Raw genomic sequence first — 25,307 nt, forward strand, 5'->3', positions numbered from 1 at the left:
AGCTGTGAGACTCAAAAGAAAGAAGTCAAGTTAGAGGGAAAGAAACTACACAAACCACTTAAATGCTTGTAATTGCTTTACAGTCCCTAGTTCTTCGCTTCCTCTTGCCTACCTGAGATATATCAAGTTCAAACTCCTCTAACCATTTCCTCCTGCTTTTCCCTCCCATTGTTTTTACTCCTCTTAAGCCCCTCCCCACTACCCTCACATTTTCTTCAATGCTGCCCCCTATGCTTGAACTCTCTTCTCTCCATTCAACTTTTTAAAACATTTGATCCACTAAGCCTCTCAGTGATGACTTCTCCTCATGCACAATGTACACAATATTTGAGACTGAGCCATAATTTGTGTGTGAAGCGTAATGTCTAACTGCTTCTTGTAGGTTCAGTATCCAGCATGCTGACAGACCTCCATAAATAATAACTTGCAGCAATCGCCAATAATGACATCTCACCTGGGGTTTATTTTTGTTTTTGTTTTGAAATCATTTGCTTTCTGAATCTGACTTGGGCAGCACCATTCTTTTGGTTTCTTAGTTTCTCTTTAAGGTGACCTGCAAGTGTGTGGAAGGAAAGGGATGGGAGAACTGGACTCATGCTTTGCTTTCAGGCCTTCTTTGTGCATCACAGGAGAACAAGGTGGTTTTGTTTTGTTTTGTTTGTTTTTAATCCTACCTGTTTGTAACATTAAAAATGTAGGTTCTGTTTATCCTGAAAGACTGTGGATGAATGGAAAACTAGTGGAATGTTGACTTTATAAGTACCAAGAAGGGGAAACTTGATGAGAACAGATGTGGCTTTTGTTTAGACTCTGTAATTTTCTGTGAGTTTGTTTGTTTGTTTGTTTGTAATTTGTTAATGTCTGTTTAACTAAAACTCGAGAAAGAAAAGTTCTTTTGTAAAGGACTCGACATTTATTGAGCATAATCCTCTCAATTATGGGCTGAAAAAGCCCCAGATATGCACACAGGCTCTTGAGTCCTCCAATGAAAAAGGGAAATGCATTCTGATTTTTCTAAAATAAAAAACAAGCACGTGATTTTTTTGGGGAGTGGGTTAAGGAAGGGGGATGTGACTTTCTTTATATCTGTACACAAAAAGAAGGATCAGGGACTCTTAACGCAACTTGTTTTTGTTGACAGGCACTTTTTGAAAAAGTATCAGCAGATCACTGTTGTAGTTGCTCTTAAGGTCAAGTATATTTTGTTAGTTTCTGCCAGAATCCAAAAAGCAATGGCATGGTAATTAAAAATTGGCACTCCGTAAGACAGACTCAGTATACTGTTACTAAAGGGAATTTTATGATGGGAAGAGTGACTTGGAAATCCCCAGGACAAAAATAACCCTCTTAGCCACCATAGATTCAGAGAGGGGGTTAATATATTTTTTTCAATTTAAAAACAAATCCTGGGTATGGCTATAAACATTGAAGATGCCAGCAATTAAGTCATCAAGCACTGCTAGTTTGCACTGAACTTTTCCTTTGTGGTGTCCGTGGCATACATATATATATATATATATAAAATCTTAAATGACTTCAAAATTGTGGGGGAGCTTATATTCTGTCACATTTGTGGACATAAATTAAGTATAATAGACCTGCAGGATGTTCTGTAAAAGATCTTGCTAGTGTGGATTTGGCTGTATTTACAAGTATTAGCAGATGTCCACAAATAGTGATGTTAAATTACACAGAACATTTTCAGGATGCTGGAATAAACTCGGATAAAAGGGAATGCAATGATATTCATACATTTTTATAGCCTATTAAAGTACAGCTGTGGGAGACTAGGCAGGTTGAGATGGTGTCTCAAGGACAGAGTGGTGCTAGTAGTTTAATATCGGTGCCCTGGTTATGTCTGGGGGGATGATGATGATTTTTTGGTGCACAGGCTGCCAGATGGTAGGGTCCTAACTTCACTTCATGTTGTTTAATGTAGTGTCTGTGGCTAATAAAATTAATTGCCATCTTTGATTAGAGGGTTATTGAAGCCTTTGGTGCTACATGTGTAACTGAGACTTGGCTGGGTGACATTGCAGTATGTCATTAGCCCAGATAAGTTGGTTAAAGCTCAGATGGAATGTATGAGGTCTCCCACTTTAAAGCTGTATTCAACTTAGGTTATGTCTACATTGTTTAAAAAAAAGAAAAAAAAAATGCAGCGGTGAGTCTGACACCAGGTCAACTGATTCTGGCTTGTTGGGTTTGAGCTATGGGGCTGAAAATAGCAGTGTAGATGTTCCCACCTGGGCTGGGATTCAGAACCTAAGCTCCAGCCTGAGCGGGAATGTCTACACCGCTATTTTTAGCCCCATAGCATGAGCCTGAGTCAGTTGACCCAGGCTCTGAGACTTGCTGCTGTGGGATTTTATTTTTTTTGTTTTGCAGTGTAGGTGTACCCTAAGAGAGCTCAATCTGAGACAGAGGGACTTGTGTGGATGTGCAGCCTACTCTTAAAGACCTTGGTTGAGAATTACAGTAGAACCGCGGAATTATGAACACCTCAGAAATTGTAACTCTGAAGTGTTTGTAACTCTAAAGTACAAACTCTAGATTTGTAACTCTAAAGTGTTCGTAAATCTGAACAAAACGTTGTATGTTGTTTAAAAAGTTTACAACTGAACATTGACTTAATACAGCTTTAAAACTTTACTATGCAGAAGAAAAAATGCTGCTTTTAACCATCTTAATTTAAATGAAGCAAGCACAGAAACAGTTTTCTTACCATGTCACATCTTTTTTTAAACTTTCCCTTTATTTTTTTAGTGGTTTACATTTAACACACTACTGTATTTGATATTGTGTGTGTGTGTGTCTCTGCTGCTGCTTGACTGCATTCTTTCAGTTCCAAATGAGGTGTGTGGTTGACCGGTCAGTTCGTAACTCTGGTGTTCCTAACTCGTGAGGTTCTGCTGTACTGTATTCCTCTTAATGCAGTGTTGGAGTAGTTGTGACTGATTGTTTATACAGATAATACAGAAACTGTCCAGTGTTAGCTCAGAATATCATGGGTGCCCTGCCAAATATGGGACTACCCCACGTGCTTTCTAGCCTAATACACACAGCTGTGTATACACGGGATCTTGATTTTGAATGAGTTTTGGAGGGAAGAGATTGCACTCTTGTCATGGATAATACCTTTGCCACCTCCATTATGAGGTTAGGACACCTCTTATTTGTTGGTCTACCTCAGGGGTCGGCAACCTTTCAGAAGTGGTGTGCCGAGTCTTCATTTATTCACTTTAATTTAAGGTTTCACGTGCCAGTAATGCATTCTAATGTTTTTTAGAAGGTCTCTCTCTATAAGTCTATATATTATATAACTAAGCTATTGTCGTATGTAAAGTAAACAAGGTTTTCAAAATGTTTAAGAAGCTTCATTTAAAATTAAATTAAAATGCTGATCTTATGCCGCCGGCCCGCTCAGCCCGCTGCCGGCCTGGGGTTCCGTTCACCAAGGCTGGCAGCAGGCTGAGCGGGGCCTGTGGCCGGGACCCCGGCTGGCAAGGGGCTGGCAGCCAGAACCCCGGGCTGGCAGCCAGAACCCCAGACTGGCAGTGGGCTGAGCGGCTCAGCCGGCTGCCACTCAGACCGCTGCCAGTCCGGGGTTCCATCTGTTGGCTCCTGCCAGCCAGGGTCCCGGCTGCCGGCCCCTCCAGCCCGCTGCCAGTCTGGGATCCTGGCCCTGCCCACATAGAATGGGTACCTACCTTCTCCCTGGTTCTAGAACATTCTTTTCCTGTCTCCCTCTGCACTGAGCTGAGGGTGGGAGTGCACAGGGCTGGGGGTGAAGGAGCAGGCTGGAGGTTGGGGTGCAGGGTCTGGCCAGGAGCTAGAATGAGGGAGGGGGCTCAGAGTTGGAGCAGGAGGTTTGGGTGTGGAGTGCTTACCTGGGCAGCTCCCGTTTGGTACGAGGGGTGCGGGTGAGAATGTGTGTGTGGGGGGGTGCAGGAGCTCCCGTTTGGTGCTCAGGGTGGGGGTGGGAATGTGGGGGGGTGCAAGAGTCAGGGTATGGGGTGTGGGGGGTGCAAGAGTCAGGACAGGGGGCTGCGGGTGTGTGAGGAAGGTACAGGAGTCAGGGCAGAGGGCTCGGGGTGTGTGAGGAGGGTGCAGGAGTCAGGGCATGGGGTGTGGGGGGGCTGGGTATGTGTGGAGGATGCTGGAGTCAGGGCTGGGGTTGTGGGGGGTGCAGGGGTCAGGGCAGAGGGCTGGTGTGTGTGTGTGTGGGGAGGTGTAGGGGTCAGGGCAGAGGGCTGGGGATGTGGGCTAGGGTCATGAGGGTGCTTGCAGCCCCCTGACCAGAGCGGCTCACGGCAGGGGGCTGGAGGGGTTATGCCCTGATTCCACCCCGTTCCCCAAGACCCCGTCCTAACCTCTTCTCCGCCTCCTCCCCGGAGCAGCAAGCACACTGCGGCTCCACTTCTCCCCATCCCTCGCAAGGGCCATCAGCTGATGGGGGCAGGGAGAGGAGGATGGGCAGGAACGCAGCATGCTGGGGGAAGGGGCGGGGGAGTGGGGAGCTCACTTGCACTGCAGCAGCAGCTGGCAGGACCAAGCTTCTTCACCCTGCCCACGCTGGGTGTTGGGGGCAGAGAAGAGCAGGCCGGGGCGGGCAGGATTTTTAATGGCACGCTGCTGCCTGCCGGGGTCCCAGCCTGGGTTCGGGAGCGGGGTGGGCGGCTGGGAGCCGGCGGGCAGCAACGTGCCATTAAAAATCGGCTCGTATGCCGTCTTTGGCACGCGTGCCATAGGTTGCTGACCCCTGATCTACCTCCAGAACAAGTTAGATTTCAGATGGCTGTCAGGAAATGGCTGTTCAGACTGGCAACTCCCCAGATAACATATTGTCCTACCAGGCTATCTTTTTATCCTAGATTGTCAATGAAGTTGTGCTGAGTTACTCATTCCCTGCATGTTTCTCCCAGATAATGCTGATATACAGGGTGGATTTGATTTAAATCATGATTTAAATCACTGGTCAGGAAGACTCGATTTAATCATGGATTTCTACATAAAAGTGCATTCTTGTTGGTTGTTATAACCTTAATACATATTTTTCACAACTCAGAGATAGATGTAGGTTTCATTTTTAGAAGGTACACACTATACATTTTAAAAGTGATTTCTTTTGAAAACTTTTCAGATTAGTTTTACAGCTATATCAGAAAATGAATGATTGTTTGGTTATTTCATTTACCAAAGGTAATAGAAGCAGATATTTATGAAGTCATTGGGAGGTGAACTATCTCCAACTCAACAGGTTAATCATTAATATTTGGAGGATTTTCTTGCCATGCTGTATTAGGAGGAGAACATCACCAGACGCACATTTAAATTGGTTTATTTAACTAAAACAACGTTATGTATTCTGGGATTTTTTTCTTCAACAGCAAACATATAACATTTTAACAAAACAAGCGCATGAATTTTTGAATTTAGTTAAACATTCAGGTTTTTTAAAATCAGGTTTGTTTTTGTTAAAATTGTTTAAAATAGTTAAATGAAATATTTAAAAAAAACAAAAATTAAATCAAATACGTCAGCCAGGTCAACATGAGAAACTTAAAATACTGGCTTCTGCAGTTAACTCAGTCATCTTCACCTTCATTTTCCCTTTTGTTCATAATCTGGAAAAGAAAAACAAGCTTTCCTGTTTTTTCAGGTCCCAAACGATTTCTCAATTTGGAATGAATTAGTCCAAAGGAAGAAAATATTCTTTCTACACTGGCAGAAGAAGCTACTGCTGTTAAAAGTGAGATTATTACTTCAACAGTCTCTGAATCCAAATGCTTAAGTGACTTACACCAGTTCACTGGTGTGACTTTCTTTAAAACATCATCAGCAAACATATATTTCTTGAATGGTTCTTATTCCCAAACTGGGTCTCTTTTACGGCCTGCTGCCATTATAGGTTTTCCCTTCTAGGGAGAGAATGGTATGGTAGATCTCAAATCAATGAAAGCTACACTCAGAAAGACCTCAAGACTTATGGAATATGCTGCTCAAACAGTTTAACTTTTTTGTTTCTCCTGCCTGTCCCTCCCTTCTCACATTTATCTCCAGATCTGTTCTTCCCCCAACAATCTTCTATTTGTTGAACTTTTTGAAACATTGCACTTTTAGAGAGAGTTAAGGGATTAACTCTGTGTACACAAATGTGCAGAGGGACAGTAGGGTTGAGATCTGTTATTTCTCACATCTATATATTTATTTATTTATTTAAAACATTCTTGCTGTTAACAAGCATGTTATCTCTGGAGATACAAATCCACAGTTTGAGAACTGCAAAATTAAGCATCTCTGATGGTATCTTCTAGACTGAGCACTGAGTTCCATTGGGTAGATAGAAAGATTAACCTAAATCCCATAAAATTGGGTCCCTAATCCATGAACTATTGGAACTTATTTACAAAATTTTTCTTAAACATTACATGACTATATTGTCTCATACTATAGTATTAGAATTTATAATCCCTATTCCATGATGAGATATTTTTGAGCTATAATGTATCTTAATTAAAACTATATTTTAGATTGCTTTTTTCCTCAAAAAGCATTTTATCAAAAAAAATCCAATTTAAATAAAAAAAATTCAATTTTTTTTTTAAAAATCATTGATTTTTATTCACCCTACTGATAGAGTTTGACAGCTAGAGGAAGGAAGATAGTATTAGAGCTAGAAGGCATGTTCCAAGTCATGAATGTTCGAGGTGTTATGCCATGGCTGTACCACTGATGCGGAAGGATATCTTCTCCACACCATAGCGAATGTGAAGTCCTGAGCAGTAGAACTGTTAAAGAATGATGAAGACCCTGGAGATACAGAATGAGACAACAGAGAATCAGATTTTAGGTTTTCACGCTTGTTAAAGGTTGTGGGTAATACCACTTAGAATCAGACTGGATTACTAGCCTTTGTTGTGACATAGCTCGTTTAGGAAGATTAAAATTTGAAGTGGAGGTTCTGAAATGCATAGGGAATGCTGGGAAACTGGATTTATCTCCCTCCTAGTTGGTTAAGTCTAGTGGGGGAAGATGCTAGCTCATTTATGAGAGGAGATTGTCAACCCCTCTTCAGGAGTTTCAGATGCTAACCTCTCTTGTTACGCTGATGCTGAAGAACCCTCTGAGGTTGTGAATTTCTAACCTCCCTTTTTAAGGAAAGTTTATGAAATGGTTTTGAAGTCCTCAGATTTTCTTAATTCCTGTCAGTCTTGTTGCAGGCCTGGATTTGATATGAAGACTGCACTTGTCTCATAGGTTCGTGATCTGCTTCTGGCGATGGACAAAGATTAGCTGTCTGTGCTGCCTTTTAAAAAAAATCTATCAGATGCTTTTAATGCCATTAACCAATGATATATTGATGCATTTGCTGACCCTGGCAAAGATAGAATTGTATCTGAGTGCTTGTCTTTTTCCTTTCTTCATAGTCCCCTGGCTAATATTGAGCAGCTGCTCATCTCTTCAGGGATTCTTTTCTGCCATCCATTGCTCAGTAGGTTTGTGAAGCTGTGTGGGCTTTGTTGCCCCACAGCTCTGAGTTTCCATTTTATTGGACCTCGATGATAGTTAATCACTTCTCCAGTGTCTAACCAAAATTGGAGCTTGAATCAGAGGTTCATCCTGGGTTAGAGGTAGAATGGGAAAACAGCTGGAGGAAGTCATAAAAGTTCTATCTTTTCTTTGTGCGGCGTTTTCCTACTATTTGCTGTTCAGGTTTGCAAGTTGAGTATCTTGTGGGACTTCAAGCTGGTGCTTCAGTAACCAAGAAAACTTCATATCATTTGTGCTTGGCAAGATGACTGACCTGTTCATGAAAATGTTACTCTAACTAATGTTGTCCTTTACTTGGTCAGTGCAAATTGCATGGTTGCACCCTGTTTTGCACTACACCTGAAGACCACTTGGAAACACCAGCTGGTTCAGAACATAGCTATTTGCCCATTTAAAGGGGTTTCCTGCAACAAGCATATTAAATCAAAGCTCTGTTTCACTTCAGTATGCAATTCAAAGTGTTTTGAACTACAAATTGTCATGATTTGTGCCATGTATGTTTTGGAGACCATCTCTCTTCTCATGTTCTATTTCAGCAGTTGAGATCAGCTGTGATGCTTGAGCTCATAGGCCCTAGAAATGTTTGTGGGCTTCTGTGTTCATTGGAGAGTCCTAGATTTAGGAATTTGCTTCCTTGCCTTTGGTCAGACAAATGCCAGAGTTTGTCGACCTTAAAGGTGTTTTATGGTCTGTTTTCTCAGACTTTGGCTAATGAATGCATTGAATAATGACCAGTACTTTGAGGGGAACTGATTGATCTTTATGATTTGGGAGTGTTTAGTGTTGATATTGGTTTATCTTTAATTCTTTCGGTATGCTTTTAATCATTTGAATTGTACATGTGCATAAAATTCTGAATAGGTGCATTTGTACAGTCGGAAATAAATACAGTAGATGGAAGTTTAGAAAAGATAATGGATTAACGATATTAAGTGGCAGTAAAATCCTAAATCTTGGTTAGATGTTGTTTAATTACTTAAGCATGTAGAATTTCTTTGTACTGAATGGAGCTACTTAATTCTTTTATAATTTCTGCTGTCTTTTTACTTGTGAATCATGATTGTGTCAGTTTCAGTGGGATTAGAAGCACAGTACATTTCCACTGTACACTGTAATGATATTTAAATCCTCACACAGTATTTTTTCTGTTCATTAGGCTGATTCTGAGGAGGATGTGGAAGAGCATCCACAAGAGCAAAGGTAAGCAAAACCCAACTTAAACCATGGATATTAGAGCTCATCTCAGTTTATAAAACTGCATTATACACTTTAAAACGCATTCAGGTGTCACTGGACAGATTAGTTAAAAATAAAAGTATTCTGACATATTACATTGTGTTTTATAATAAACTTGAAATGTCCATGACATTAATGCTACAGTACTTATATCATTGTTAATGTTAATTAATGTTAATACAAACTAATTGTTGTCAGTGAAGCCAGATGTAAAGCACAATATGTACCAGGCTCAGAAAAATACTCTTGCCTCTTTTCTTCCTAATTTTTTACCTTAGTTGTATTTGATTTTCATGGTTTTTGCACAAAAGATTTTTACATTTGAAAATGGACTTTATGTATCTTTCATAGAGTGTCTGTTGTTTGAACTTGTAATGGATCAAATCTCAGTTGTAAATTATAATAATCTCACAGTGTTGCGAATGTTGTGAGTGTTGTTAACACTTGTATATTTACAGTGATAGGCATGATAGAAGAGCTGGTGGGGGAGAGAAACAGTCTCACCTTGTTATTATAGATCCATATATTTCCTGGACTTTCAGTTTCTTGAAATTAGATAAACAATAAAGTTTTTAAGAAATGTAGCTCTTAACTATGCTGTTTCTTTTAATGTCAGTCCTTCCATTTTAAAGGGTTGGGTAGTATCTAGGGCTGCAGATTTGTCACAGCATACTTATCCAAAGTCATGGAGTGGTCATGGTAAATTTAGTTAAAGTCACGGGTTCAGGGGAAATGGTGTGTAAAATCATGGATATGAACATTCAACTATCTGTGCCTCTTTAAATGCAATATACATAAATACTTCCACAGTAGTCTGTCTACTGACACAGGGAAAAACCCACCCAGGATACAAACTCATGGGAGGTCACCGCTTGTGTTCTTCTCCATGCTGCTGCCTCCTCACCCTACCAAAGGTGCACTGACCACCTGCAGCAGCAGCCTCCACCCTGGCACTGGAACTCTGTTCCCAGCCTGATGAGGAGGGGAGGCCCTGTGAAGTGTGGGGGAAGAGACCTGGAGAATGAGCCCAGCCCAGTGAGTAGGAGAAGCCCTTGCGGGACAGGGGGGATGGAAGAGCAAGCTCACCCGACACTGGTGGTTCCTGTCCCATAGGGTTGGGTCCAGCTCGCTGCTCCAGGTGTTGTGACCTGATGCACAGGGTCTCAGTGCCATGCATATTTGGTCCAGTCACCCCTTCTGTCATGACAGGAGGGTGGCCAGGCAAAATTTAAGTGAGTGATGCGATGATCCCATGCTCCAGGACTGGGAAGCCAGGCCCAGCCCCGTGGGACAGGAGCCATTGTCATGGGGTGAGTGCAGGATAGACTCGCTCTCCAGGCTCTCCTCCCAGGCTTCCCCTCCTCACTGGGCTGGTGTGGGCTTACTTTCCAGGGCCTTCCCTCTGTACGGGGCCGGCAATCCACCATTGTCTGGGAAATGCTGCTTTATTAAAAAGAACAGGAATACTTGTGGCACCTTAGAGACTAACCAATTTACGAGAGCATAAGCTTTCGTGGACTAGAGCCCACTGCATTGGATGCATAGAATGGAACATACAGTAAGAAGATATTTATATACACATACAGAGAAGGTGGAAATTGTCATACAAACTGTAAGAGGCTAATTAATTAAGATGAGCTATTATCAGCAGGAGAAAAAAACTTTTGTAGTGATAATCAAGATGGCCCATTTAGACAGTTGACAAGAAGGTGTGAGGTTACGTAACATAGGGAAATAGATTCAGTATGTGTAATGACCCAGCCACTCCTAGTCTCAATTAATTAGCCTCTTACAGTTTGTATGGCAACTTCCACCTTCTCTGTATATGTATATATATATCTTCTTACTATATGTTCCATTCTATGCATCCAATGATGTGGGCTGTAGCCAACGAAAGCTTATGCTCTAATAAATTGGTTAGTCTCTAATGTGCCACAAGTACTCCTTTTCTTTTTGCGGATACAGACTAACACTGCTGCTACTCTGAAACCTGCTTTATTGAAGTCATTGACACAAAGAAAAGTCACAATATCAGTAATACTTTTAGCACCGTGACAAACCCACAACCCTAAATATTACACAGTTTTTTTCACATATTTTGTTTTCTCTAAGTGTCCAGATTAAAATACTTGGAAATCTACCAGTGAAACAGTTCTGTTCTTTGGTACACATTAGTGTAGGCACATCTTTCAGTGCCATGTAAGTCATACAGATCACAGGACTTAAAATAAACAAATGTTTTAGATATAATGCAACAATATATGAATAGCTGCAGTTATCCACAAAAGCTTGTTTCATTCAGCCAGTGATTAAATGTGGGCAAACACAGGATTTCATTACCTTCTTAATTATTAGTGGAGCAGGGGTTGTTGGGTGATTTGCACCCCACTGCAGCCCTCTTCCAGGTAAATTTTTTTCCATCAGGAGTCCAGCTGCCTAGGATATGCAGTCAGGAGCCTGCCTAATCCAGGACAGAATCAAAGCTGTTATCTCTGTTCTCCCTCAAGTCCTAGAGAATGGTAAAACTGGCATTTGAAATGGAATAGCACAGTTGTTGGTACCTCTACCGGTTGCTGCTTACAGTTCCTGCCCATGTACTACATGTGATTCCTAGTCACAATATGGCTGATAACTTTACCTTGTTTTTCCTGCCAAAGAAGGGCCAGATCCTTCAGTTGTTACTCAGGCAAAACTTCCATTGATAACAGTGGGAGTTCTGCCTGGATAAGGACTGAGGTTTTTGTCCTGCTGTTTGTGCCTGTGGCCTGTAAGATTTTTTCCATGCAGTGTTTTTAATGCATCTCGAAGCATTGCTGGGATGAAGTCAGGACCAACTGAAGATGGTGTTTGTGCTTCTAATTAGTTGCCAGAAACATGGAGCATGGGGAGAAAAAACGTCCTTTGATGTTTGCTTTTCCCGGTAGGTTCTGTGGCTGGCTCAAAGGTTGCCTGGCTGGCTCAAAGGGCACTGGTAATAAAAATATTGGTAAAAGCTTAAAATAGTTCCTGAGATTGTGATAGGTCCTGTGACCAATTTTTAGCTACTCAGATGTTTTAAAATAGCTTAATGGCTGATCCATCTCGAATATAGATCTTTGTTGTGAAAGTAAAATTTGTCAGCTGTACTGCACGCTTAAACTGTTTTCATACTTGAGTGCTCTGGGAAATCTATCTATATAGCTCTCGATTTGCATGTGTCCTTTAAGCTTTTTTTTGTATTTTCCTGCATATGCAGTAGTTATTTGGACATTATGAATAAGGGCTAGAAAAGATAGCTGAGAAAGATAGTAATAAGAGTAGTATCCGAGGGGTAGCCGTGTTAGTCTGTATCCACAAAAACAATGAAGAGTCTGGTGGCACCTTAAAGACTAACAGATTTATTTGGGCATAAGCTTTCATGGGTAAAAAACCCAAGCTAAAAGTAGCAAGTATAATGGTGAAAGTGAATTAAAGCGGTCTCCAGTGCTGAAGAAAGCAGACAGAGTTATGGATCTTGGGACACACACACAGAGATCTTCCCAAAGCATTACATAGTCTGCAATGTCTAATGCTAAGTTAATGGGTTCTTTTGGGAGCTTGTTAATCTAATTTTAGAAAAATGATCACTAAGGCATTAACTGTATTAACTGACTTCCTGTACATGTGCATCTCAGAAGCATCCATTTGAGGTGTGTTTTGTGTTGTGTATATAAAAGGAATAGATATAATTTATTATCTTTGTACCCAATTTTCTACATAGGCTAATGCCAAAACCATATTTAAAAAAAAATATGGAGAGGGTTGCCATTTTGTCATAAATTTTGGAAAGAACCTTTCACTGACAAGTCAGAAATGCTTTGTTTGGAGTTCTGTGGGCTGGCAGATGCCAGGTATAAGTGTGTGTGTGTGGGGAGGGGAGGAAGATGTTGCTAGTTACCTAGGTTACAATTCCTGCTTCCCTGATTGCTTGGACTCTCCTGGGGAGTGTTTTATGGCTACCTGGATCAAGGTCAATGTAGGAAATGCTGACAATGTGTAGTTAGATGGTTGGACATGCTTTTTTGGAATACGTTCTTCAACCAAATTAAAAGATTCACTTACTTAGAAATAACCTTTTATGTTGTTTCAAGTTTATTAAAAAATATCTCCTGCATTTGTAGAGCTGGAGGGAAAGCTCTCTAACAAAAACAAATTTGGCATAGGCTGTTACCAGCAGAAGAAAATCAGTGACAAGGGCTGACAATTATTTCTTCAAACTGTTGAAACGTCAGAGTTTGAACAGCTGAAAGTGGACGAGCAAGTACTGCTTGTCTGAACTGAAGGAAGATAACGCCTGTAATACTGCCCAATTTGCTAAAATAGAGAAAGATCGAGTACAGTAAGCTGTGACGGATCTTGTGGCCAGGCTTAATTTCGTTGAGGGTAAAAATGAAAAACCAGAAAGTGAAGTTGAAACTATTGAAAGAGGTTACATGATAAACCAAGCTATGATAAAGGCTTTCCCTGCCAAACTCCTATAATTTGCGGGGAGGGAAAGACCTCAGCTTGTAGGATCAGAGACTTTTTAGAATAGTCTGCTTATGAGGATTAAACTGCATTTATTTTTATTACCCAGTTGTTTCACATTAGAACGTGCACATCGAGTAGCCAAAGATATTGGAAAGTCAAATGATAAACAGAGACCGACATCATTGAAATGTCTTAATGTCCATTACAAAGTCTCCAGCTAGTCTACAGGGAAAAAGAAAGAAATTTTTCATTGATTAAAAACTGAGTCTTCTAAGACTTTGAAGGAGAAAAGGCTTCTTGTTCTTACAGTTTTTCATTGGGGATTTTATAGAAAAGTTTGCCCTAAAATTACCTCTCTCATTGATTAATGTGTATAGAAGGAATGTTGCTGTACACTTATATCATAAAGGCACACAATAGAGAAAGGGAAGGACTGCAAACAGATCTATTTTTTGTTGTTGTTGTTGCAATATTATAGTAGTAGCAAATAGGATAGAAGGTATTTTACCCACTTTAACTTAAACAGATTAGGCATTTTTGTTTTGTGTCGACAAGGCTCAGATAACATAATAAAAGTCATGTGTGATCCACTTATCTCAATCAAACAGTTTTGTTGTGATGAACTTTTTCCCTTGGATATTGAGAGGGCAATTTGACCTGGTGGAGTGGACTACTTACTGTACTTGCAGATATGGACTTGGAATTGTTTACAAATGCCCTAAGAATTCAGTGGCTAGAGCAAGAGTTGGTAGTTAGAATTCTTACCCCTTTCAGTAGTCTAGGAAAAATACTCTTGTTTATACTGGTTTTTGCTTTATCTGTGTAATACCACCTAAGCCTTGGCAAAGGCATCAGAGATAAATATAGGAGGAGAGAATAATAAAGTAGTATTTTATACTGCTGTCACTTAATTTTTCTTGGAGTTGGTCATTGAGATTTAGTTTATATTAGCAAAGTATAGTGAGTTTGGTATTCTTGAAGGGTTTTAAATGAATTTTGAATAAGAGATGATTTATCAGTTGCCATCCTGAGGGATAATAAGATGGGAGTTAAATTCTCAGTAGTTCAGATGGACTAAGAAACCAGTGAAGTATTGGAGGATTAATATATGCACAGATACTAATGCAATTTGGTTGTAATTCCATACTGAAAAGAAGACATGAAAAATTGGCATGCTTCACATTAGCTGATTTGTATATTAATATGCTAGCCTGTAAATGAATGTGTTGCCAAAGACAAGTCATCTATTCCATAATCACAAATTTATAGTGCTGAGACCAAGTTCAGATTATCTATGAATACATTTAGAAGGGCAAGAAGTTTAGAGTAGCTAGTGATGTGTTTTAAAAAATAAAAGGGACAGTACTCCTGGCCTTGATATTTTAATTCCTAAAGGTCCATTTTTTTGTGGGGGGGAGGGATAGTGGCATGGAACCTGTAATACACTCTTAAGCATGGGAGAGATATTGAGCAGACTTCAAATCTTCATAACAGCCTCTTGGAACTAATTTTTTTTCTCTATACAGATTACTCAGAGAATAAACAAACCTTTCTTATATTACTAAAAATAAAAAATGCAGCTGTTAATTTGTTTTTAAGCTTAAGCCTTTTTACTTTCAATTAACTGGAGTTGCAGCAAATCGAAAATTGCCTCCAGCATATACAGAATGAATCCAGCTTTTGTGGTATAGTATGGGAGCAGCAGAAAATTATCTCATCAGTTAATTTTTCCTTTTTAAAGTAGCAATTGCAGGCTCCTTATGGCCCCACCAAATTGTCAGGGAGTCGGTAATTTCAGTTCCACCACCACTGGAGTGAAGGGGTTATTTCAGAGTTATATTTTGTTTTACAGCATTTCTAAAAGAACCAAAAACAGTGTGTGTATATATATATATATATATATATATATATATATATATATGTTCTCTGAACAGAAAGATTTAAATAGATGCCTGGAGCCAATGTGGAGGAAAGTGGGATTTAATCTACAATTGGTGGAGTTACTCCTGCAAATTAAGCTAAACTGGAGTGTTATTTTGGATATAATTTGTAAAATTTACTCAGGAGCTCCCCTGGAGGTGTCTCTTTATTTTGCTGCTGTTGACTTCTTTGGGCTAATACAGTAGAAAAGCTCACAAGGTTTGGCTGACTGGAAGACTGTCTTTTGCTGCTCACTGGAGAAAACTGCCAATGTGGTTTGCAAAAGTACGGTATATCTTAATAATGGAGAAACAGATGGCGGTGAAGGGCAGCTACATTTCTAGAACACCTACACACCTTTCTGGCTTCCTCAGTTGGCGGTAGCTATGGTGAGCAATCTGGCATCTCCTCGGTCCTTCTTTCTTTTATAGGGCTTCTTTGTCTTTCATATTTTGTAATTCAGTCACTGATGAACTTTACCTTGGATTGCACAGCTGTAGTATCAAAAACAGTCCTTCTTCCAAACTGTTTATCCTATTGTAATTGTTTTGGAGAAGCATACATACAATGTGCTTCTTACTTTCACTGTTTTATTTGTGTTCATATTAGCCCACACAATTTACTGTTGTGTTTTCATTGTATGTTAAATTAATAAAAATCTCCGCCACTCCCCACCCCTCCTCCAAAATATCTTGGAGATGATGTTCCTGTTAAGGCATATAGAAGGATTTATATGGTGTTTATAGAACAGTGGTTCCCAAACTAGGGGCGCCGCTTGTTCAGGGAAAGTCCTTGGCAGGCGGGGCCAGTTTGGCCGAACCTGCAGACGCAGCAGGTAAACAATCACAGCTCCCACTGGCCGCGGTTCGGCACTCCAGGCCAATGGGGGCTGCGGGAAGCGGCGCAGGCCGAGGGACATATTGGCCGCCCTTCCCACAGCTCCCATTGGCCAACCTCGGCCTGTGGGAGTCGTGATCGGCCGAACCTGTGGACATGGCAGGTAAACAAATGGGCCCGGCTCGCCAGGGGCTTTCCCTGAACAAGCAGCACCCCTAGTTTGGGAACCACTCTTAGAGAAGAAAAACAGTCCATTAATAATAGGTGTCTTAAATGCTCCACTACTGCCTAGGAAAACTTGCTTGATGTGACTTGGTTTGTCTTTCATTCCTTGATGCCAGCAGGTCCAGAGAGCCTTGCATTTTTATCCATTGCTTCATTTTAGGCTACCATATTAGAAATATTTAGAATTTCATAGAGTATTTCACAACTTATTTACAAACAGGAGGGCTCATCTGCTAAAAACAGGGTATGTCTGCTGACCTGGGGAACAAGAGACCTGAGGTTACTCCCAAAATGTATTGGATGGCAGTGCTACATGCTAACAAATGAGTCATCTGGCTAACCCATTTTTAAGAGCATTAATCAAAGTCAGAAGTTATAACACTGGTTCAGGCCCATTGTATTTTGTTGTATGCCAGATTGTACATCTAAATTCCATGCCTTTCTAGGAACTACAGTTAATGGAATATGAGTCCATCCACCATAGTCTGAAAAAAACTGCCAAACTCCTACCCTCATCTTAGATTCTATTTGATATTCTGGTGAAACACTGTGCAGGTGATGAGTCACCTACAGTAATCTTACTAATGCATTTTAGCTTTTGTGATAGCGTGGGAAAAATGCAGAATCAGTACTTGAGTTGGAAAAATAAATGCTGTTATGCGCCTCTCTCACCACACTGAACTTTAATTAGCTGGAAGATGCATGCTGTCATCCCAGGGCACACTTGGTCTGTAGACTTACTTTCTCACATAAGCTTGAAGTGGACTTTCTCAGCCCCCTTGGGTGACCGCCCACTCTGGAGAAATAAGCAAGGAGTTAATCTCCTGAGCTCTAATCCTGGTTCTGTCACTTGGCTCAAGTGTATGCTCAACAGTATGCATCCGATGAAGTGAGCTGTAGCTCACGAAAGCTCATGCTCAAATAAATTGGTTAGTCTCTAAGGTGCCACAAGTACTCCTTTTCTTTTTGCGAATACAGACTAACATGGCTGTTACTCTGAAACTTGGCTCAAGGTGTGGCCTTGAGCCAGTTCCCTCCCTCTGTGCCTCAGTTTCCATATCTGTAGAATGCACTTAACCCCACAACAGCCCTACCAGATAGGTGAATGTTAACTGGGTATTGCTTGAATACGTCAAGAGCTATATTGCTGTATATGTACTAAACTGTAAATCTGCTCTCTTCTGGCAGTATGAAATGCGTTTTAAATACATGCATAAATAAAGCAGTTTTCTAACTTAATGTTGATGTTCTTTTTCTTTCGTTTATTTTCATTGTCTCCCCTCTCTCTTCTTTATTCTATTTTCTCTTTTTCTATTGTTTATTTCCTCTATTTTCCCCCCTACACTCTCCCCCCGAATCTTTCATCCATCTCCTTGAGTGTACCTGTCTTTCTAGCCTTCTCCTTATCAATCTCAATTCCCACCCCCAGTCCCTCGCTGTCCGGGTCTATGGCAGTTGGTCAGTCTGGTGACAGATATGGCAATTTCCTGGAGTGTACTGGACAAACCTTACTGAATTGATTTAAAGTATTTTAGGAGTTCATTGTTTTAAAATGCAAAAGTTTATGTATTATTGTATGTAACATCTCTAATAGGGAGACGTGACTGGTGTAAACCCTGGGAGTTGTTAAGAGCTTCAAAGGACGATTTGAAACTATGTGAATGTTTAAAATTAAGTGGGTTTACCAGGAAATCTCTTGAGGGAAGCGAATGTAGATTTCCCACCCCCCCCCTTTGGTGATGCAGATACTCAGCTTTTTGACGCTTCTCCCTGAGGCGGGGACCTTGATCTGTTAATCATCTGTTAGGTGAGGACAAGATCAGAAGCCCAAACTGTATAAAGGAGTGACTCAGAGATTCTTAGGTGTGCTTGTTCTGAGCCAAGGCAGTTAAGAACTTGTAACCACAGACAAACTCTTTGTGGGGTTTGAAGGGCTGATCCCTACCAGGGTTAAGGGTGATCCTTGGTAAGCTTATTAGCCTGTATGTAGTTTTTCTTATTGTTTTTGTATGTGTTCTCTGTAAAGCTGTCACCTTAAGAATAAAGGTGTTTGCTTAGGAAAAGCTTTGTGGTAACTGACAACTGTGGGCAATTACGCTGTTTGTGGCCTCTGGGAAGGTAAAGCAGGCCTGTTTAGGCGATCTGACTTGCTGGGGGCGGTGCAGTCTGGAAAAACTTCGGTGAGCAGGGGGAAAGATGCAGGTCTCCTTCCAAGAGAGGTGATTTGCTGGAAGCCTAAGAGCGAATGTCGGGCTCAACGGGTAGTGATCAATGGCTCCATATCTAGTTGGCAGCCGGTATCAAGTGGAGTACCCCAAGGGTCGGTCCTGGGGCCAGTTTTGTTCAATATCTTCATAAATGATCTGGAGGATGGTGTGGATTGCACTCTCAGCAAATTTGCGGATGATACTAAACTGGGAGGAGTGGTAGATACGCTGGAGGGGAGGGATAGGATACAGAAGGACCTAGACAAATTGGAGGATTGGGCCAAAAGAAATCTGATGAAGTTCAATAAGGATAAGTGCAGGGTCCTGCACTTGGGACGGAAGAACCCAATGCACAGCTACAGACTAGGGACCGAATGGCTAGGCAGCAGTTCTGCGGAAAAGGACCTAGGGGTGACAGTGGACGAGAAGCTGGATATGAGTCAGCAGTGTGCCCTTGTTGCCAAGAAGGCCAATGGCATTTTGGGATGTATAAGTAGGGGCATAGCGAGCAGATCGAGGGACGTGATCGTTCCCCTCTATTCGACATTGGTGAGGCCTCATCTGGAGTACTGTGTCCAGTTTTGGGCCCCACACTTCAAGAAGGATGTGGATAAATTGGAGAGAGTCCAGCGAAGGGCAACAAAAATGATTAGGGGACTGGAACACATGAGTTATGAGGAGAGGCTGAGGGAGCGGGGATTGTTTAGCCTGCAGAAGAGAAGAATGAGGGGGGATTAGATAGCTGCTTTCAACTACCTGAAAGGGGGTTCCAAAGAGGATGGCTCTAGACTGTTCTCAATGGTAGCAAATGACAGAACGAGGAGTAATGGTCTCAAGTTGCAGTGGGGAAGGTTTAGATTGGATATTAGGAAAAACTTTTTCACTAAGAGGGTGGTGAAACACTGGAATGCGTTACCTAGGGAGGTGGTAGAATCTCCTTCCTTAGAGGTTTTTAAGGTCAGGCTTGACAAAGCCCTGGCTGGGATGATTTAACTGGGAATTGGTCCTGCTTTGAGCAGGGGGTTGGACTAGATGACCTTCTGGGGTCTCTTCCAACCCTGATATTCTATGATTCTATGAATGCTCTTGGTGACCACAAAAGGGGAATACAGATGCACTGACCCTAAACTGTGACAAGGCTCTTCCTGCCTTTCCACTGCTTGTTTGTGTGGAGTGTGAATTCTTCAGGCTAGCGCTGGACTTTATGCTGCTGTGTATTCTGAGACTCAGCTCACCTGGAGCATTTTTCATGACCTAGGCGCTCAGATGCCACATTGAGGAGCACAGTATAAACGGCTAGATAGAGGCCTGCTGATTTCTGTGCTGCAACTGCACTCAGCCATGCCTAGCCTCTGCATCTTCTGCCTCCCTTTCAGCCAGCTGCCAGGGTGGGTGGATTGGTGGTGGCTGAGACTGCCTCTTCTCTCCTCGCAGGGTTCACTCGCTGCCCTGCTATCTTATCTGAGCGATTCAGAGGGAGTTGGGGAGCTGCCCTGAGGGCAGGGCGTACCGAGCAAGGGGCTGGGGAATAACAGCAGAACCCTCGTTAGTGCTTGTTGCTGCTGAGAAGAACAGCTCAGCCCCCGGACTGCTGGAGACAGTGGTAAGGTATAGTGGTAAGAAGGATCAGGAGGAATGATGTGATATGGGGAGAGATCGGGGAAGAGAGGACTGATGATATGAGGGGTGGAGATGGAGAATGGATGCTGTGTTTCGGCTATGGAAAATTGATATAGGGAGGAGGGTGGATATATTTGTGTTGGAGTAACTGGTGGATATGAAGGAAGTTGAATAGTGGGCCACGCTATTTGTCATCGTATGGAAACTGTGTGTGCGCACGCCAATCTGTGTGCAGTTTTTCTCAGGCTTATTTCTGATCCCTCATAGACTCATCTGGCTGTGTTCCAGGACCCAGCCCACCTGGAGTTCATGGTCCTTAGAGCCTGAGAAGTTCTAGTCAACGGGTCAGGGGCATCCTTTCTCAATTTCTCTGGGTCTGCATTGGTTCTGGCCCTGACTCCAAAGCAAGAGCAGAGAAAGCCCTCAGAGTGTTATAGGCTGTTAGTGTCGCTATACAGCAGTGAGACAAGTTGACATAATGCCAATTCAATGTGTCACATGACTGCATACTGTCCCACTTTGAATGCTGTGCAAGGCCATCATGTACATGTTAAATTCTGTGATCCCTGGAACAAAATGTGTATCTTGTTAAACCTAACCTACCTTGTTTGGAACAATAATGATAAATAGAATGGATATATTATTTTTAAACAAAGGAAATAGGACTGATTGGGTAGAGGGACAGCAGGGGATAGATTACATTTGAAAAAGAACATACAGAAAAAATGCTACTAAATGACACGTCTGTCATCACTCTGATCATTTTGTCTTTTCTTTCCCTTATCCTTATTTGCTGGTTTTGTATTGTAAGTTGGTCAGTCCAGAGATTCTCTTCCTGTGTGTCTAAATATGTCTAAATAGCCCCTAGCACATTTCATTATTATTGCATAAGAACCTAAAATGTGCTAAGGGCTGTTTAGACACATAGGAAAATACAGTAAATTATTATTATTATTATTATTGCATAAGAACCCTACATTAAAAATGTTCATGTTAATCCCAAACTCCACCATCTGATTTTTTTGGGTAAATAACCATATGATGGGTTGATATCAAATGCTTTGATTTTACATCACTAATTCAGAATGACTTCTGGATTCCTTTGAAAAGAAAATGTAATTCTGATTAGTTGGTACATAAATCCAAATGTGGATCGGAGGCAGTAAAATTAAAGGTGCTTACAGTGCTAGGTAGTTTTAACTGTGTTCAGATAGGGACAAATGAACACTGCTACATTGCATTTATTAAGATTGTTCACTTTTCCACCAAATAATGGCAAATTATTTAAAAAACAAAAACCCCAGAGGAATATAACTTATTTATTCAGCAGCTGTCTAGAAGCCCAGTCAGTTTTTTTAGAACTGAAATCAACAAATTACTAAAACAGACCATGCTAATTTTATTTTCAACTAATAAAAATCAAACTATCTGGAATCTCTTGACTTGTGTAATAAAATTAGCATAAAACAGGAAGCTTACATTCCCTGCTTCCCCGTATCAGTTAGTTTATTGCATGTTGACTAACTTAATCCAAATGAAGAAAATATTATTCCTCCCCTTCAGGAAACTCAAGTGAAATCAAAACCTACTTTCCCGCTTTAACCAAGTGCCTCTGGTTGGCTGGCTCAGTGACTTCTTCCAGCCAAGTGGAAGGATGGTCTCTGTACCAAGGGTGGCTAGGTGTAGAAAGTATATCAGCATAAACCGCTTCAATAAGTAGGTATTTGCCATGGTAATTTGAGTATAGAATGTGGTCAAAAAAGTGAAGTGCTTGTTTCATTTGTTTCTTTACTACTTTCAGTGTAGTCTTAATTATAAAGTCAAACCTAAGTTTTTAAATATCTAGCTAAACTGGGATAAATGTTAACTTGTATCCGCTTTGCCCCATAGCTAGTTAGGAAAGAAAGTTCTTCTGTGATAGTAAGTTAATACTGAGTGGTCAGCTTATTATTTTGGTCACAGCAGTCACATCTAACTTGGACAGTGGCAAAATGATATTAAGAAATACTGTACTTGTTGTAGTATTTTCCTATTTAATTCCGTGAAACCTTATTTTATTTTAAACGTCACTTTTTTAGCTTATTACACTTTACTCTTACCCTGTTAAATTTGTTGCAGAATTCAGAGCAGTCGCTGCAGGGTACTTAAGGTTCTCGACTATACATATACTGTAAATGTGAGCAGGGCTGCAGTTTTGTCATAGTAATTTTTTTGAAGAATAATGGAAATATAAGTAGGAGAGAGAGAGAAGTCGTGGATTATTTTGTGTACAAAATAACCTTTGTTTCCCATTTTTATTAGCAATCAGTGTGAATATGCTGTTTTGAGCACAGGAATTTCCAGACTAGAGCCAACCACTGTAAGCCCAGCCTTGCTCTCAAAAATAAAAAAACGAAGAAGGGGGGACGGGGAAGAATGTTTTTCGGTGAAGGAGTAGTGCAGCAATCTAGACTGGTCTCCTCTGTGGTAGCCTCTTGGTTAGCCCAGGGGTTCTGCTGCAGTTCTTGATTAACATTGTTCAACTGTTTACCATCTCATCCACCCACATGCAGAATTCAAGTCCATAGCTATAAAATTTCACAGCACACATCAAGGAGTTCTAATAAAGTAGAAACTTTTTAACATGGAAAGAAGTTTCATTAAAATCTTGTATACATTTGTTCATAACAACATGCTGCTTAAGGGAAGATACAGAAAACAGCTTGATGTTCTTTAAGCCTAGACTGATTGGGAAACATTTCCTTTGGATGATGGGATTGTGACAATTGTGATAATGTAGCCAAACCTCACATAAATGACTTCAGTTCATTCGCAGGCCTAAGGATTAAAAGTGGTCTGGTCTTAATGTTAATCTGATCAGTTTTAAAATGCCTGGGAAGCCTTCCTGAAACATGAACAATTCCAGTACGGTATAGGAGGAAATAGAGTAAGTGATGCTAAGTATTAAAGAAGATCTTGGATGCAACTTTTTGGTATTTTTTCTGTGTTTAATTTTTCATTTGCTGCTATTCATTATTCTTTTTTGTTTCCCCTGAGACCTGATTGTTTTCATTAAGAGGCTGTAGGATAATAGTATGTCTAAACCATATATCTATGCAACCCATCACCCCCAACTTTGAATTAAGGTTGTAGATAGCAGACCTCAACATCACAAACTGTAAAATGCAAGGTAATAAGCAGTTAAGTCCTTCTGCACACCAGCTATACCCTATTCATCAGTTCCTCTTCTCAGCCTCAACTACCTTCCACCTCCACCCACATATTCTTCTTAGGAATGTGCAGTGGGAATTTCCTAGCTTTATGATGATATAGCTATATAGGAGCGTTGACATTTAATCACATGGATCGCTAGCAACACTAACATTTACTGTATTATCCTCTTCCATGCGCCCGACAGCTTCACTTTCCTCTCCTGGCTTCTTGAAGATGTGGATGTATTTCTTTGTTTTGCTTTGAGTTGGGGAGAAGGTAACTTAGTAGGCACAGGAATAGTTTTCATGCACGAATCTCAAACTTTCAAAACCAGCATCTTGTGGTGGACTTTTAGAGTTATTTTGGGCTTTTGACTTTGAAGGTGCTGAGGCCTTTCAGCTCCTACTTCATAGTGGAGGATGCACAGCAGATTGCAAGACTGAGCTGTAAAGATATAATAAAGTTTCTGTTTATTTATATTTTTGCCAGTAACTCATAACACAATTCTCTTTGGTACTGTGATTGTAAAACCAATCCTATAACCTTCCCTGAACATGCAGGGACCTGAAATTCTGCCAACAGGTCATGTCTCTCCTATCAATCCTGGTGAGGACTTTCTTATTTAAGTTGCTTACATGTTTGGAATGTTCAGGCAGACTCTTAAGAGTTTTACTCTTTGCTCAGTGTTGTGTGAGCTTTAGATGCTTATTTCCTATTAGCATGATTAGAAACTGGTTCAAGCCTCGTGAGTCAAGCTGAAACTAAACTCCATGTGCTACTGAATTGGGTGTCGTATCTGGCATTTTGGACCCTGGCTCAGGGCTGCAGGAGTAGTACTGTACATTCCATTGCCATTGGAAGGATACCCGGAGTGAAGAGGGACTTTGGGACTCCTATGACCCTGAACCAGCAGTGTTAGTGTGATGTGTTTAGCTCTGGGGAGAGTGAAAAGATGGTTTGTGTTTGTTTTTCTTTTTTGAGGAGAATCCTCTTCATCCCTTCCAAAGCCTAAAGGCTCCACTATATTTTACTCTCCTCTACCTCTCCAATTGTGTAATTCTTGAGCAAAGCATGCAGGTTCCATGGAATGATGGACACAAGCAGCTGCAAAAGATATTTCAAAAGGGCATCTGAATGGCTGAAATCTTCGAAGAGAAAATTCTGGACCTTCTTGATGACCTCTGCCAGAAAGATCAGTGTTCAAATGTGAGTCTCTTCCTGTACTCAGCATCCCGTAATGAAGTGTACCCAATTTTCAAGATTCTGCTCAGCAGGAACATGGAAATTGTCAGTCACTCACTCCCTTCCAGGCTGTGTATTTCATGGGGGTGGGGAGAGGGTCAACTATATATGCCAATCAACACGCAAACCATCACCACATATTTTGTCTTAACACTGGTGTTTACATTTATTGAAAATCCAGGGTCAAAGCCCAATAGAATTGCGAGATAAGATCACAGTTGCTCAAATCTGCATTATTGAATTAAAATATTGTGTTATATGAGCTAATTTATTCAAGGTTAAATTATTGTAGCCTGTTCGAAAGCCATTAATGTTGTTAATATAATATCAGGATTGGAAGGGACCTCAGGAGGTCATCTAGTCCAACCCCCTGCTCAAAGCAGGACCAACCCCCAATTAAATCATCCCAGCCAGGGCTTTGTCAAGGCTGACCATAAAAACTTCAAAGGAAGGAGATTCCACCACCTCCCTAGGTAATGCATTCCAGTGCTTCACTACCCTCCTAGTGAAAAAGTTTTTCCTAATATCCAACCTAAACCTCCCCCATTGCAACTTGAGACCTGTTCTGTCATCTGCTATTGTCTAACCAATTGATCTAAATTTACTTGTTCACACTCATAGTTTTATTGATGATTATTGCTAATGATACACTGCTTTGAAAATGACCATGTATTTAAAATTAAATTTATAGTTTACAATATATATCAAGATGAGATATCATTCTAAAAGATGTGCTCTAGCTCAACCAGAAGTTATTAGCTTGATGCAGGAATTACTGGCAAAACT

At 40.9% G+C, this 25,307-nt stretch overlaps 1 protein-coding gene across 6 annotated transcripts in view; it reads left to right on the forward strand.

Moving 5' to 3' along the window:
* Window positions 1–25,307, forward strand: part of TMEM131L (transmembrane 131 like) — a 126,709-nt gene that overhangs the window by 1,702 nt on the left and 99,700 nt on the right. For 4 of the 6 annotated variants that reach the window (XM_073341401.1, XM_073341402.1, XM_073341403.1 and 1 more), the window contains exons 3-4: window positions 5,663–5,752; window positions 8,711–8,754. In XM_073341401.1, the coding sequence (XP_073197502.1) occupies window positions 5,663–5,752; window positions 8,711–8,754 (134 nt within the window). The remainder of the gene's footprint in view (window positions 1–5,662; window positions 5,753–8,710; window positions 8,755–25,307) is intronic. The other 2 variants (XM_073341404.1, XM_073341406.1) reach the window with 1 other exon arrangement.

The sequence above is a fragment of the Lepidochelys kempii genome, chromosome 4 (genome assembly GCF_965140265.1).
Source record: "Lepidochelys kempii isolate rLepKem1 chromosome 4, rLepKem1.hap2, whole genome shotgun sequence".
In the NCBI taxonomy this organism is placed as follows: domain Eukaryota; kingdom Metazoa; phylum Chordata; order Testudines; family Cheloniidae; genus Lepidochelys; species Lepidochelys kempii.